The sequence below is a fragment of the Stegastes partitus genome, unplaced genomic scaffold (assembly GCF_000690725.1).
Source record: "Stegastes partitus isolate 25-593 unplaced genomic scaffold, Stegastes_partitus-1.0.2 Scaffold1610, whole genome shotgun sequence".
In the NCBI taxonomy this organism is placed as follows: Eukaryota; Metazoa; Chordata; class Actinopteri; family Pomacentridae; genus Stegastes; species Stegastes partitus.
In genome coordinates this window covers 122,091-135,606 of record NW_007579341.1, presented here as the reverse complement: position 1 = coordinate 135,606, position 13,516 = coordinate 122,091, and the positions used below count along the sequence as shown (strand labels likewise).

Here is a 13,516-nt window from a genome sequence, read left to right as displayed (position 1 = left end):
TTTTATGCCTGATTGTGGATCAGAACAAATCAACACCTGATAACTGACCACCTTTTCAGTGTCTCAAAGGACAGTTTTGAATCTGACATTCTATTAATACAGAATATTAGAAATCAGAATGAGTCACATTCTCTGTGCAGGCGATGCGGACCGTATTTATGCAGCTTTTCTATTCTTCCTGATGTGTGAACTCTGTTTTGCAGAGCTGTCAAGAATCCGTCACTCAAAAACAGGATTCAAGGATTCTATTTTTTGCATTCACGGGGATGAAAAATACTTGATCCTCTTGTTATGATCCTCCCTACAGGTGGAAATACGTGACTCCAAAAAAACAATCCTGCATTTTTTTATTTACTCCGCCTCAGTTCTGTAAATGTGGAACTAAATGGCTCAAAACCGATCCACAAACTATTTCACTCATATCCAGACCTGTAATACTTTAGGTATATATTCAGTTTTAATAAAAAATAATGGTGTAACAATGTAGATGTCTGTAGATACCAATCCCTCAACCCCTCGTCAGATTTTAAGTCATACCACTGGAGCCAATGTAAATAAATGAGATCTGTGAATTTTATTTTTACAACCCATTGGTATTTCTGTAATACAGAAGAGATAATCTGGGAGAAAAGAAACACAAACAATTAAATGCACATGAAACCAGACACTTTACACACAGTGGTTTAGAAGAAGGGGGTGGTTTAAGCCTTCATCTGATTGGTGCATTAAAGTTTGCAGGAAGCAGGAAGCGAAGAGCTGTTTCTGATCTGACAAAAATGACCCTGCTCACATGGAGCAAACTTGACTTAATTATATCAACAGAGACCCAAATCCAGCTGACTCAGTAATTTTGGGTTTCTTATGAAAAGCCTCAGCACTGAAAAACAGCAATTTCTCTCTTCTGTTATGAAACGTGCTGCTAATCTCTCTCTCTTTTCCCCCCACAATGGTTTTATTCTTGTCGGGGTAAAAATAACGCAAAATGTGGCACGACACCCTACAAAAAAGGGCACTGAAAATACAGGATGGAAGAGGACACAAGTCCAAGTTTACCCTGTTCATGAAGACAAAAAGCCTTTTATGGAAATGCATGCAAGATGTGGATTTTTGCAGGGAAAAAAAAAAGAAATAAATAACTGTCGAGAAGACATATGATGTGCTCGCAAAGATGTTGGGATTGATCAGGAGAGCAGGTGAGGGATGTTGGTAGTGACAGTAGTAGGGAAGAAGAGGGTGAGTTGTTTTTTTTTTTTTAGAGTATTAAAGCATATGTGTCCCTTTGTATGATAGGAAATGTCTACAACCATTTGTAACACTGAGGATGTGTGTTGTAATGAGTCAAATATACTGTAGCACAGGACATCGATAGAGAAATGACCTCTAATAGTCTCACACTCTTAGATACACAGTAATCTGATGTTAAATTCATCCTACAAGTTAACTTAATTTAGTTTTTACTGATTTTTTTTTTTAAAACAATTCCTAGAAAACAGACGTCAGATTGCTGTTGCTTTATCTTGTACCTCCTCATGGCCACCAGGGGGACAGACAAGCTAACCTTCAGCATGGAAGCCAATGCCTGGAAGTTTATTTTTGGATCCGTTTGATCCTTGCCACGTCACAAAACAGACTAAATGGACCCACAGACGCAGCAAATGGCAGCATTTACCGCTTTAGGGTGCACTTTAAATAACACAGAGGCAGGCTGAATGATAGTGATTGACTAAAGCTCATTATTGCCATGCAGTGGTCAAAACAATCCCAAAGCAACAAGCTGCCGAGTCAAGCGGCCTGCAGACTGTACAGGCCTGTTTGAACAGCTGCAGAAAAAAAAAAAAAGACAGGCAGCACATCAGCTGGCAGCGTATCACCGCTCAGGTCAAAGCTCAGTGTGTTAAAGTGTATGTTTGCTTTCACAATAGAATCTCTAACCGGTTATCACTGCTCGACTGAAACACAGCGGCTGACAATAACTTCAAGAAAAGCTATGCACTGACAAATGAACAAATACCTGACCGCAGACCAGATGCTGTTGTTCCATCATCGACATTATCTTAACACTTAGTCTGAAGTAATTCTACTTCGCTCTACAGTGAACTCTTCGAGGTATACCGACGCATTTCTTCAGTAACAACCGTAAGCTAATGCAGATGATGAAACAACCGTTAACATTCTTTATCCTCCTTCTTCCCTACAATCCTCACCACCCCGTTTTCCCACTGGAAAATCCTCCCCCATATTTTTCTCTGTTCATCTTCAGTGCTGCAGCTGTTTCATCCTGTTGAGGGCGGAGCCTGCTTTGAACCATTCGATCTGTGTCTCGTTGAAGCTGTGGTTGAGTTCCAGGGTCTCCTGGCTGCCGTCGCTGTGCTTCACGACTGCGGCCAGAGACTGGGGAGGATGAGAAGAAGTGGGGGGAAAAAAAATCCTCATTACTAGAGATGCGCCGATCCGATACTGGGTTCAGCCTCTACCAAGCAGCCTGTACGTGGGTCTCCGGCTCTGCAGACAGACCCTTCCTATTGGATCCGATCCCGCAGCAGTTCACAACGTTTTCGGCCTCATTTACTACTGTTCATGCGCAGAGTCGAGAGCGGCTATTAGTGGTACTGTTATTTAATACCAAGTTTTGGTAATTTAACCTTTAAATTGCAGCTTAATGTTGCTGTGTCATGTTGATCTGTTCTGAATATGTGAATGGCACTGAGTGCACACTGTAGTCTAACTGCAGCTCTAATAAAGCAGCTACAGTTTCACTTTGAGACGTGCTTTTGGCTGTTTTTTTCCTTTCTTATAAAAGCAAAGTCTATGCTTTAATAGTATGAGGCTTTTGATAAAGCCATCTTAAACAAATGTATCCATGCAAATAAGGTATTTCCAAAGAAGTTTAGGAGGAGAGATGGTATCGGTATCGGCAGATACTCAAAGTTGAAGTATCGGTATCGGTATCGGAAATCAAAAATTACAGATGCTGAGCACTGACAAGTATCTGTAAGCAGGTCATTTTTTCTGTGTACACTCTTACCTTTCCAGGAGTGAAGGTTTCGAGTCCTTTGATGGAGAGCTTGTCATCTGGGCGGATCTTGTCGTAGTCTGATGGGTTGCTGAAGGTCAGTGGCAGCAGACCCTGCTTCTTCAGGTTGGTTTCTATGGACATGAGAGAGATATGTTTAACTGAGACAGAAAAACTGAGGTCTGAGACTTCAAACATGCCTTGATGCAGGTAAAAAAATTATGATGGAGAATTTGTTTTACTTGGTGGAGCTCATAAATAATAATACAAACTTCGGGAAAAAAACCTCCTAAAAGGATGGGTAGTGTAAAAAAATCAGTTGACAACTCCATGTAATCGGGGCTTTGAAGACTTTTAACATATACTGAATTGTACTAAAGTCCCTCCTCATGCTGTTTAGTGTTAATGCAGTACCATGGATTCTGGCAAAGCTCTTGACAATTATGGCTCTGCCTCCCAGATGCCGGGGCTCCAGCGCTGCGTGCTCTCTGCTGGAACCCTCACCGTAGTTGTCGTCTCCAACCACGACCCATGACACACTGTTGGCCTGAATGCAACGAACCAGAGAGCACGTTAGAAGAGACTGTGTTCATTTATCTAATGTGTTGGTGGCACGTGGCTGAGTTCCTGGGACTCGAGCAAGATTACAACAACAAAATCAAGACCATAAATTAAAACTGCAATGAGCTGTAAAGTAGTGTTGTGCTACTAAAGAAAAGCAGCTCTGTCAAATGATGCAGCACCTGAACCTTTCTGTTCTGCGGTTCTCACCTTGTAGTGACGGGCCACATCAGGGACTCCTCCGTAATCTCCTGTCAGGTGGTTCTTGATCTTGTTGACAGCGTCATTCTCACTGTTGACTGCACCGATCAGCATGTTGTTGGAGATGTTATCCAGGTGACCGCGGAACTTCAGCCAAGGTCCTGCAGCGCTGATGTGGTCTGTGGTGCATTTTCCCTTCACCTACAGAGACAGATGAAGGTTAAGATAAAACCAGTTCTCGTCTTAGTGGTAAAAACAAACTCAAACAAGTTTGTATTAAGTGAGCGTACCTTGATGAGGACCCGCAGGTCCTCCAGATCCTTTCCGCTCCATTGGTCAAACGGCTCCAGCAGCTGGAGGCGGTTGCTCTGAGGGCTGACGTCCACCCTGAGGCTGGTGCCATCAGGAGGGGGGTGCTGGTAGGTGTCCTGGCCTGGGTCGAAGTCTCTGGCAGGCAGTTCGTCTCCATTAGGGGGGTCCAGCTTGAACTTCTCACCATTGGGTGCTGTAAGGTAATCCGTCTCAGGGTTGAATTTTAATGTACCGGCGATGGCGAGGGCAGTGACAATCTGAAGAAGAAAAAGAGGAGAACGGAGGCATTGAGTTCTGAAATGTCAGCTTGTGTATCTTTGGAAGTGTCACTGTGGTCGGTTTGGTGTGAGTTTACCTCTGGTGAGGTAACAAAGGCATGTGTAGCAGGGTTAGCGTCATTCCTGGCAGTGAAGTTTCTGTTGAAGGAAGTGACGATGGTGTTCTTCTCTCCCTTTTTCACATCACGCCTGAATTCAGACACAAAGTATTGAAACACAGAAGCCAACTTGAGCTGTTCTGACTAAAAGCCATGGCACAAACACTTGGCAGAGCTACCTGTCCCACTGTCCAATGCAGGGTCCACACGCGTTAGCCATAACCACACCTCCAACCTCTCCAAGGATCTTTGACTACAAGTAAACAGAAACACATTTAGGCTTCCATGACTCCACCTGGAGTCAAATCATTACAACAAGGGAGGTGCAACTGTCTCCTTTCTGCATTTGCCAGCACTCACATATCCGTCTCTTTCGATGGTGGCACGAATCTGCTCTGAGCCGGGGGTGACTGTGAACTGAGCTTTGCACTTCAGGCCTTTGTCCAAAGCCTGCTTGGCAACAGAAGCAGCGCGGCCCATGTCCTCGTAGCTGGAGTTGGTGCAGCTGCCAATCAGGCCTTAAAGGAGAAAGGAACCAAAGAGAGTTAAAGCAGCAGCTTTAGTCTCATAAAATGAGTCCTGTAATTGTCATCTGTGTTCTGTAATTCAGTTACATAAACAGAGGGAGTTAGAATACAGCCCTGCACTATATACAGCTCTGCTCAGTTCTTACCAACTTTGACCTCCAGTGGCCAACCGTTCTGTTCAGCCACAGAGCCGACATCAGACACCGGGTGAGCCAGGTCAGGGGTGAACGGTCCGTTGATATGGGGCTTCAGCTAAAGAAAGAACCAGCAGACAGGTGAATTAATAGACTGATTCGCAAAAAACTTAATTTATGACATGAACTAAACCTCTCTCTTTGCTGTACAGTACTATTGTCATGTTCCACTGTACTAGAGTAATACATATTTGAAGGACATTTTAAAAAGTTCTGCCAGCACTTGAGAGATCATGGTATTGCAGTTATCAATCAGTCAATATAGTTGCACATTTTTCACCAAGACCACAATCCAACAATCCAGCTTGTAAAAGTGTTCTTCCAGGTGTGTTATTGACATCACAGTAGATGAAATGTGTGTATTTGTTAACACACTGGCTTTGAATGGATAACAAAAAATATCTAAGACAAATAAAATTCTGAATTCTTTCTGGAAGGTTCACATTTTCTCTTGGGTACATTTCATAAGTGACCTCAGGTCAGATACATTTATCCAGTGAAACACCAAAAGATCATTTTTAAAACAGGACTTACCTCATCCAGATTGAGTTCAATGACCTGGTCATACTCGCAGCCTTTATCTGGTACCAACAAGTCTGAGTATTCATCAGCCAGAGCAGCGATCTCTGAGAATAAACATGAGGAGGTAGAAGCAGTGTTGAGACACGTCAAACTGTACAATTACAACATGAAAGTCGTTCAGGAAAATGGAAACAAATATTTCACTTCTCTAGATAATTTAAGGTGATTATATACGCTCAAATTTCCTCTACTTTTTCTATATTACAGACTTGAAATTGACTGTAATCTCCTTTATATGTGTGTAATTACTTGTCATCTATAATCAGTGGTACTGGGCCAGATCCAAACAAAGGGTGGTACCAACGAGACACAGTTTATCAGCAAGTTTTCATCACTGTGATTGTGATTTAGTGTTGTGTATTTGCACATCAATTATGAGCACTAAACTTACGTCCACGTCCAGTCTTCTCCAGGTAGGTCTTCATGCGGTGGTTGTAAGGGAACACAGAGGTTGTGGCTCCGATCTCTGCTCCCATGTTGCAAATGGTGGCCATTCCTGCACACACAAAAACACACATTAGTGAGACCTGCTGTTGATGTTTCAACACATTTTTTACTACCTTGGAAGTGCATTACCATACAAGACCTGACTGGCAAATTACAAACATGGTCAAGATTGAAACTGTCACGCTACAAAAAGCCTCTTATTACTGACCAGTGCAGGAAATAGAGTCGACTCCTGGTCCATGGTACTCCACAATGGCTCCGGTGCCTCCCTTTACTGTGAGGATGCCGGCCACCTTCAAGATGATATCCTTAGGAGAAGTCCAGCCTGAGAGTGTGCCCGTCAGCTTCACACCAATCACCTTGGATGAAAAGAATTTCATTTTTATTGCATTAGAAGAACAGAGACACAAGGAACAGCCAGTACAATTGCTTACTAAAGATGAAACAAAGAAAGACAATGAGCTAATGGGTGATAAATGCTGTATTCTGCTCACCTTGGGACACTTGAGCTCCCAGGGGATTCCTGCCATCACATCGACTGCATCAGCTCCTCCAACTCCAATGCAGATGGCACCAAGTCCACCACCGTTTGGTGTGTGGGAATCTGTGCCAATAAGCATCACTCCTGGGTAGGCGTAGTTCTCTAGGATGATCTGTTTAGGTAGACAAATCAGATTGTTACCATATTTATAGCACTTTTATTACAGCAGCTCACATTCAAGCCAAAATCGGACTCAAATTTTATGTAATAATACCTGATGGATGATTCCTGATCCAGGCTTCCAGAAACCGACTCCATATTTTGCCCCAGCGCTGGACAGGAAGTTGTAGACCTCTTGGTTGACTTCCTACACAGAGAACAACAACCACAACTCAGTCTAAAGTGCTGCGTGTCGAATTTTGAAAAGAATAAATCATTACAACAAACAAATAATGACAAATCCTCGTTACCTTCGCTCTGGCCAGATCCTTCACGCCTCCAACCTGGGCCTCAATCAGGTGATCACAGTGGATGGTGGAGGGCACAGCCACCTTCGGCAGGCCGCTGCTGATGAACTGGAGCATTGCCATCTGGGCAGTAGCATCCTGCATAGCCACACGGTCGGGACGCAGCCGCAGGTAGGTGCGACCACGATCGATATCCTGGTTGTGGGGGTCATCGAGGTGGCCGTACACGATCTTCTCTGACAGGGTTAGAGGCCGGTTGAGTCTGCAGAGAAAACATTAAACAACATTTTATTAACAAGAGTACGCAAAAAAAGAAGTTTCAGAGACAGAGGTAGAAGATAAGACTATAAGTACAGTACTAAAATAACCAATAAAAAAGCAGCTGAAAAATATATTTTTTAAAAACTACAACAACAAAAAAAAAGAAAAGAAAATTGGGCACTGTGGGTCAGGCAGACTGATCAGAGTTGGTAAAGGCTGTGATGAACAACTGTGGCAAAGGGCAAACAAACACTACAGATCAAATACTCACACAGATAAGGGAGTATTGGAGGAAACAGATGCGAGTCAGAGCAAATATAGCGTGGAGCAGACTGACCTTTTTTTCACAATGTCAACGTTGGACTGGAGCTTCTCGTAGTTGACGAAGGTAGTAGGCTCAAAGCGGCTCATAGACACTTTGGCCTTGGCTCTGTAAGCTGCTGACACATGCAGGCGCCGTGCACCATGGCCCAGTGCCAGCTGGAGACAGTAACATCACAAACATACAAGTATGAGCATAATTACAGAGCAGGGAATAGATTTTGGCCCTTTATCAAAGATTATTCCCCAACTAAAGATTTTGCAAACTTTCCAAAAGTATTGATGAAAAACAGATGAAAAGCAGGCTGCATAAATACAGTGACTATAATGATTTTGGATATGGAAACACTTCCATGATGGGAGGCAGGCCTGTGAAGGCAACGCTGTTTTGCAGTCTGCTATCAAGTGTCAGATGTCAGAGCTTCCCCGATGAACATGATGCAACAACCACGCATAAGGTCAACCACAAATACATTCTGAAGCGATGGAAACACTGGCTTCAGCCCTCCTAAACACTCGCACAAGTCTTCCTTGTCAATTTGTAATAGCCATACCTGTCAGACAGGCGACATTTAATGATTTACACATCACACCATGTGTGTGTGACCAGATTTATAGTGTGTGGAGGTCACAGTAGGGGAAGGAACAAGAGGGGTGGAGACTTGGAAAGGCATTTGTCTCCAGAAGACTGTCCTCCAACATGCTGGAATCAGCTGGTGATCAGGTGCCCTTGAGCAGGGCACTGAACCCACAAACTCACTTTCATGAAGCAGCTGAGTAGCTGCCAGGAGAAGACTGTGCTTCTACAGCTGCAGCTCTGTTTAAATACATACTATATGATTGAAAAGCAAGGAGTTTAACAGATTCTATGACTAGACAATAAACTGAAAGAGTTGCCTAACCAGGGCTGTTTTATAGCTCAGAATCCGCCTTTGGGGAGTGACTGTGCATGCCAGTACGATTGGTAAATGTACAGCAAAAAGCAAGAAGTCTACACTTTATACTAGAGTGAATTCAATTCCCAGTAACAAAACTGGTGAAGAAATAAATTTGATTTATCAGTTTTTATTGGTGCTGGCTTACAGCTCATTTGGAGGGTTTTTCCTTCATGGAGAAACCCTCCAAATGAGCTGTAAGCCAGCTCCATGAAGGAAAAACCCTGCTCAATAACAAACCAACAAACAGCTGAAGGTCTTCACTGACCAGATGATATGTGCTAAAGATTAGTTGCCATTCAGGGAAGGATCAGACAGAGAGCAGCTGAACACACAACACTTTGTCTTTTGCTGTCAAGAAGCTAGTAGCAAGGAGCTGCTGTGAATTCATTAAGGAGCAACTCACTAGTTAATGCAATAGAAATCAAATTATAGGTTTATACATCGATCACACAGTGAACAAAGTCTTCAGATTGAAGCTTAACTACTTATTAGTCACTGTCTACTGGCAAACATAATGTGCTTGTCTTCTTGAGTGGTGAGGCACTGATTTCTGACTAAACTAATACTACAGAGAGTTTCTCAAACACCTAACAGGTGCCATTATTGAGTCCAAGGTCACAAACTGGCAAACATGTGATTTTCCATTCATTAAGTTATATTGTTTTATATCAATATTCAAAGAGGATGTGGTGGTTTTACAGTCTTCTTTATCTATATCACCCAGTCAGAGGAGGCCAGAGAGTGTCCTAACAGTCAGAAGTCAATCCCAGTTCACTTTGGGTCACATACTGGGAGTTTTGACACCTGGTAGTCTATTATTATAATAAGGACAGCACTCAGCTGTTACTGTATTTATGACACACATCCTAAGTTTAAAATAGACAAAATCAATCCGTTTTTCTGGACTAATTCCAATAAATCCTAGAGAGGACTGTTTTGCTGTATTATGTGATAAACTTTAAAAGCACACGGTTCTCTGTGTGGCTCACTGGTCGCCTGTGTGCCTGCTAGGAGCTCTAACCTTGTGGTTAACCTTGCTAACACACACCAAACTCCACCGTTACAACTGGTCTAACCGTCGCCATTTAAAGTCCGTAGATATCGATGATGAATCTGTGTAAACGGAGAAACTAGCTGTGATTTATTAAACCAGTGTAAAACCAGTTGTCGCCCGTTGGATGCATTCAGAGCAGCCCGGACACGATGACCTGAGCAGCTAGCCAGTGACAGTTTCTCAGCTTATTTATACTCAGGAGCCGCTCCGAATCCTCCAACTGGGTCAGAACCGGGTTATACTGCATTTCTGCAATCTGAGGTAGCAGGTGACATTCGCTTTTGGCTAATACATGCGATTAAATGAGTGAATTTGCTGCCTTACCTGAAGCCGGGCGACAGTCAGACAGTAGGTTGCCATTTTGTTCACTGACAAAGATGTGAGGGTCGGCGGTGACGTCACGCGATTGTAAGCCTTTTTCTTCTTCGTTGGTTTTCGGCCGCAGAACTACTTCCTGTTGCTGCCACCTGTTGGAGCTTCTGCAGTTCAGCCTCCTGGACAGCCTTTTTCCCCCACACAAACAATTCCCTGTTATTTTACAGATTTACCCCATTTTGTTAAGACACTGATTATTTAATATTTGTTTATTTATGATATTTAATGTCTATTTTGTTTGTAAATATGTACATAAATAACTATGGGAGTGGCGTACTGAGTGACTGATGGTCCAGATGGAGAAGGGGTAGGAGTAAATAAGCTTATGCTTCGTCCTAGTCCTTTTCGGATATGGTGGCTTATTAGATGTTGCTTTGTTTTGTTATGTTTTTTCATTTTGTTGATGTTTTGAATATTCTGATTTGTAAATAATGTCCACATCAAGATCATATTTTTAAAATCTAAATTGTAATTCATTCTTTTACAATGTGTTTTAATCAGCAGAGAATATTGTTATTTTACACATATTTTTAGTTATTTGAAAGCAAACTATGTATATAAGGGACAAAAAAAGAGAAAAAGAAATTCAACTGTGAATTTACAGATTTTCCCAGTTGTTGTTATAAATTGCAGCTGATATCTAGCAAAATCACAGAAAAAGTATATTAATTTACAAATTGACTGTAAAGAAAAAGAAGAAATAGTCTCAAACTGTCACAAATATGTATTATCACAAAAAGTAGTTTTATTTTTTATAACATGTGATCGTAAAATGATGTTTAGCTTATTTTATTATGCTGATATTTTATTGTACTGTTTTAAAAATATCTTTATTTTACAGATATGTGCTTGCTTGCTTTTTTTTTTTCTAAATAGTTTTTCGAAAGTTACAGAATTACGCTGTTTTTAAATGTAGTTTTTCTGGCACATTTGCTGCTTGATTTTCATTGTCTGTTTTCACAGATTTATTTTTTTTTTTAATTTTTTTGTTAACAGTGCACTTGTCTCCTTACCCCATAGTTCAATCTGGCCGCGACGATCACTATAATATGAACTACGTTGCTCACAGTATCGTGTCTTATGTAGCCATCATTGCCTCCTCTCTCTCTTTCCTCTTTATATTTAAATTTATCTTCCTACTATAAAATTACACACTCCATCTGTGCCCTTTCTTGCTTCAGCAAATGTAATTTCAAATCTACCAATACAATTTCTAGTTACAAGCATTATAGGTCATATAGGATTATAGTACAAATCTCCTTTTTATATTCTCCCAAGTCTTTTGCAGCTGTAGCCTTTATACAGACTACAGACATAACTTGACTGTGGTGTTCTCTTCCTTCTCTTAGCACAACCTCCATTCATCCAACAGCTTCAAACAAGTTGTTTTCTGTGTAAACACAATGGCTTTTATTCTGTCTCTACTGTAAACTACACAGAACACACAGGTGAACTTTTTGCTGCTGCTACACATAATCTTAGAGTCTGTGTCTGCATCATATCTATCCTTGCGAACATGTTTTTGATGTTGATCCATAAACTGCACCTATGTAATCTGGCCTCAGCACATTTCAAGATTTGTTTTTAATTTATTTTTTTCCTTTTCCACCCTTTTAAATAAAACATTTAGAACAATAGTGAGGGGGAAGAAGGCAACTGATGCTGTTTGTTTTAATTATATAATGCTCTCATTGTTTTTTTTGTGAGTTAAAGGATAAAAACCTATAAATAACTTGTTAAAAGACGGATAAAGTCAGTTCCTTAGTCCAACACCACAAGACATTACATCACAACACTTTACATTTTATGACTGTCCTTTTTATATGTAGTGATACAAATTTTCAAAAATATAATTTGTCATAACTTACAATAGGACTTATAACACTCTCCTAAGTTTTCTACCACGCACTTGAGTGGATAATTCTCTTATTCAGAAAGTCTATTGTCCATTTTTAACTGTTTTTTCAAATTTCCATTTAATATAATTCAGTCAGAAGACACTGTTTACGAAACATCTGAACTTTAACTTGTTCTTTCCTGAGTTCATTCTCTGAACATAACAACTCTCACCTTCCCTGAAGTAACTCTGACACCCTGCAAGTAGATCCAGTTTCTCTGAATAATACATTATTTATTTATTTATTTATTATTTATTTACCATTTGTTACATCACTTCACATGTGTGAACTGATGTATTATTTGTTGGCTTACACTGAATGCATCCTTCCAAATAATCACCTCCATCCAATGCCATGCAACCTCCACACTTTATTATATAGCATTAATAATATACCATTAATAGAATCCTTCAGTTTGTTAATGTGTTTCTTTTCACTGTTTTGCTTCCTTGTACTTCAGTTGTCTTTTCTTTTCACACAGTTTTCTGTTTCTACTCCACAATATTTAAGAAGTATATATTGTACTATTCAGTTTGCTTTATTTATCTGACAGCTTTAGTCACTTTTAATGACTCAACAGTACAAATAGAATGTAAACAGTTATTTGAATGATCAGTAAGTCATTTGATAGAAATTAACTGGTAGTTATTTTGATCATCATTTGTGTAATTTTTGAGGAAAATGTGTCACACATTTCATATTTCCAGCCTCTCAAATGTAAAGACAAACTTTTTATTAATTTGAAATTATTAAAGTTTAGCGTGTTGGTTGGAAGAAAATCAGCACTATGAAGGAGTCACTTGGGTTCTGGGCAACTATGGTGGAATTTCTGAATTTTAGCAGAAAAAGAAAATAATTAAAAAATGATCAAGAGATTAATCCTTAATAAAAACACATATTAGTTGCCGGCCTGTACATAGCAGGTAAACCCTGACTGCACTGTAGCCAACCACAATGCTGCTTTTACATTAAAGTTTAATAACAGTAATCTCATATGGTGGCAATTTTCTATTGAATAAAATTGGTCAAAAAGGTTTTTGTTTCTGTTTGTTTAATTCAGCATCTGCAGACGGAGTCATAAATAAACAGTCAAGTGAATGAGCTGAGTGCAATGAGCATCCTGGAAAAAGGGTTTTATACAATCAAGAGCACATGTTATTTATAATCCTTAGCTGGTAGCTAAAACAGTGTCCTTGAAAATCTTCATATGCACCTTCACTGTGAAGTGTGCGAGAAAGCAGTAAAGTGCCTTTTCACAACATGTAGGTTTCTCATAGACCGTAACAGGTTGGCAAAAGGTTTCCTGTAGTTCATTAATGACCATTACATGTGTTTAATTAGTCATTTCCATCACATATAGTATATAGCAGTCACAGGTGGAATTCCTCTGCAGTGAGTAATTTAAGTATGTTTTCCTGGTTGTACTTAACAACTGTGCACTAATTCTAGATCCACCAAGACCCAAGCACCCCTCTGCATGCTTGTTATTTTTATTATTACACTGTATA

General features: G+C 40.5%; 1 protein-coding gene across 1 annotated transcript; it reads right to left on the bottom strand.

Moving 5' to 3' along the window:
- Positions 1 to 551: 551 nt before the first annotated feature.
- LOC103371570 (aconitate hydratase, mitochondrial-like) lies at positions 552 to 10,120 on the bottom strand. Its single transcript, XM_008300939.1, has 17 exons — positions 10,060 to 10,120; positions 7,760 to 7,902; positions 7,165 to 7,423; positions 6,969 to 7,061; positions 6,708 to 6,866; positions 6,422 to 6,572; positions 6,158 to 6,262; positions 5,719 to 5,810; positions 5,137 to 5,242; positions 4,824 to 4,981; positions 4,643 to 4,716; positions 4,443 to 4,554; positions 4,066 to 4,344; positions 3,785 to 3,976; positions 3,428 to 3,560; positions 3,026 to 3,147; positions 552 to 2,391 (listed from the first exon to the last, which is right to left on the bottom strand). The coding sequence occupies exons 1-17, from the start codon at positions 10,093 to 10,095 to the stop codon at positions 2,257 to 2,259; spliced, it is 2,349 nt and encodes a 782-aa protein (XP_008299161.1). The 5' UTR covers positions 10,096 to 10,120; the 3' UTR covers positions 552 to 2,256.
- Positions 10,121 to 13,516: the final 3,396 nt, after the last annotated feature.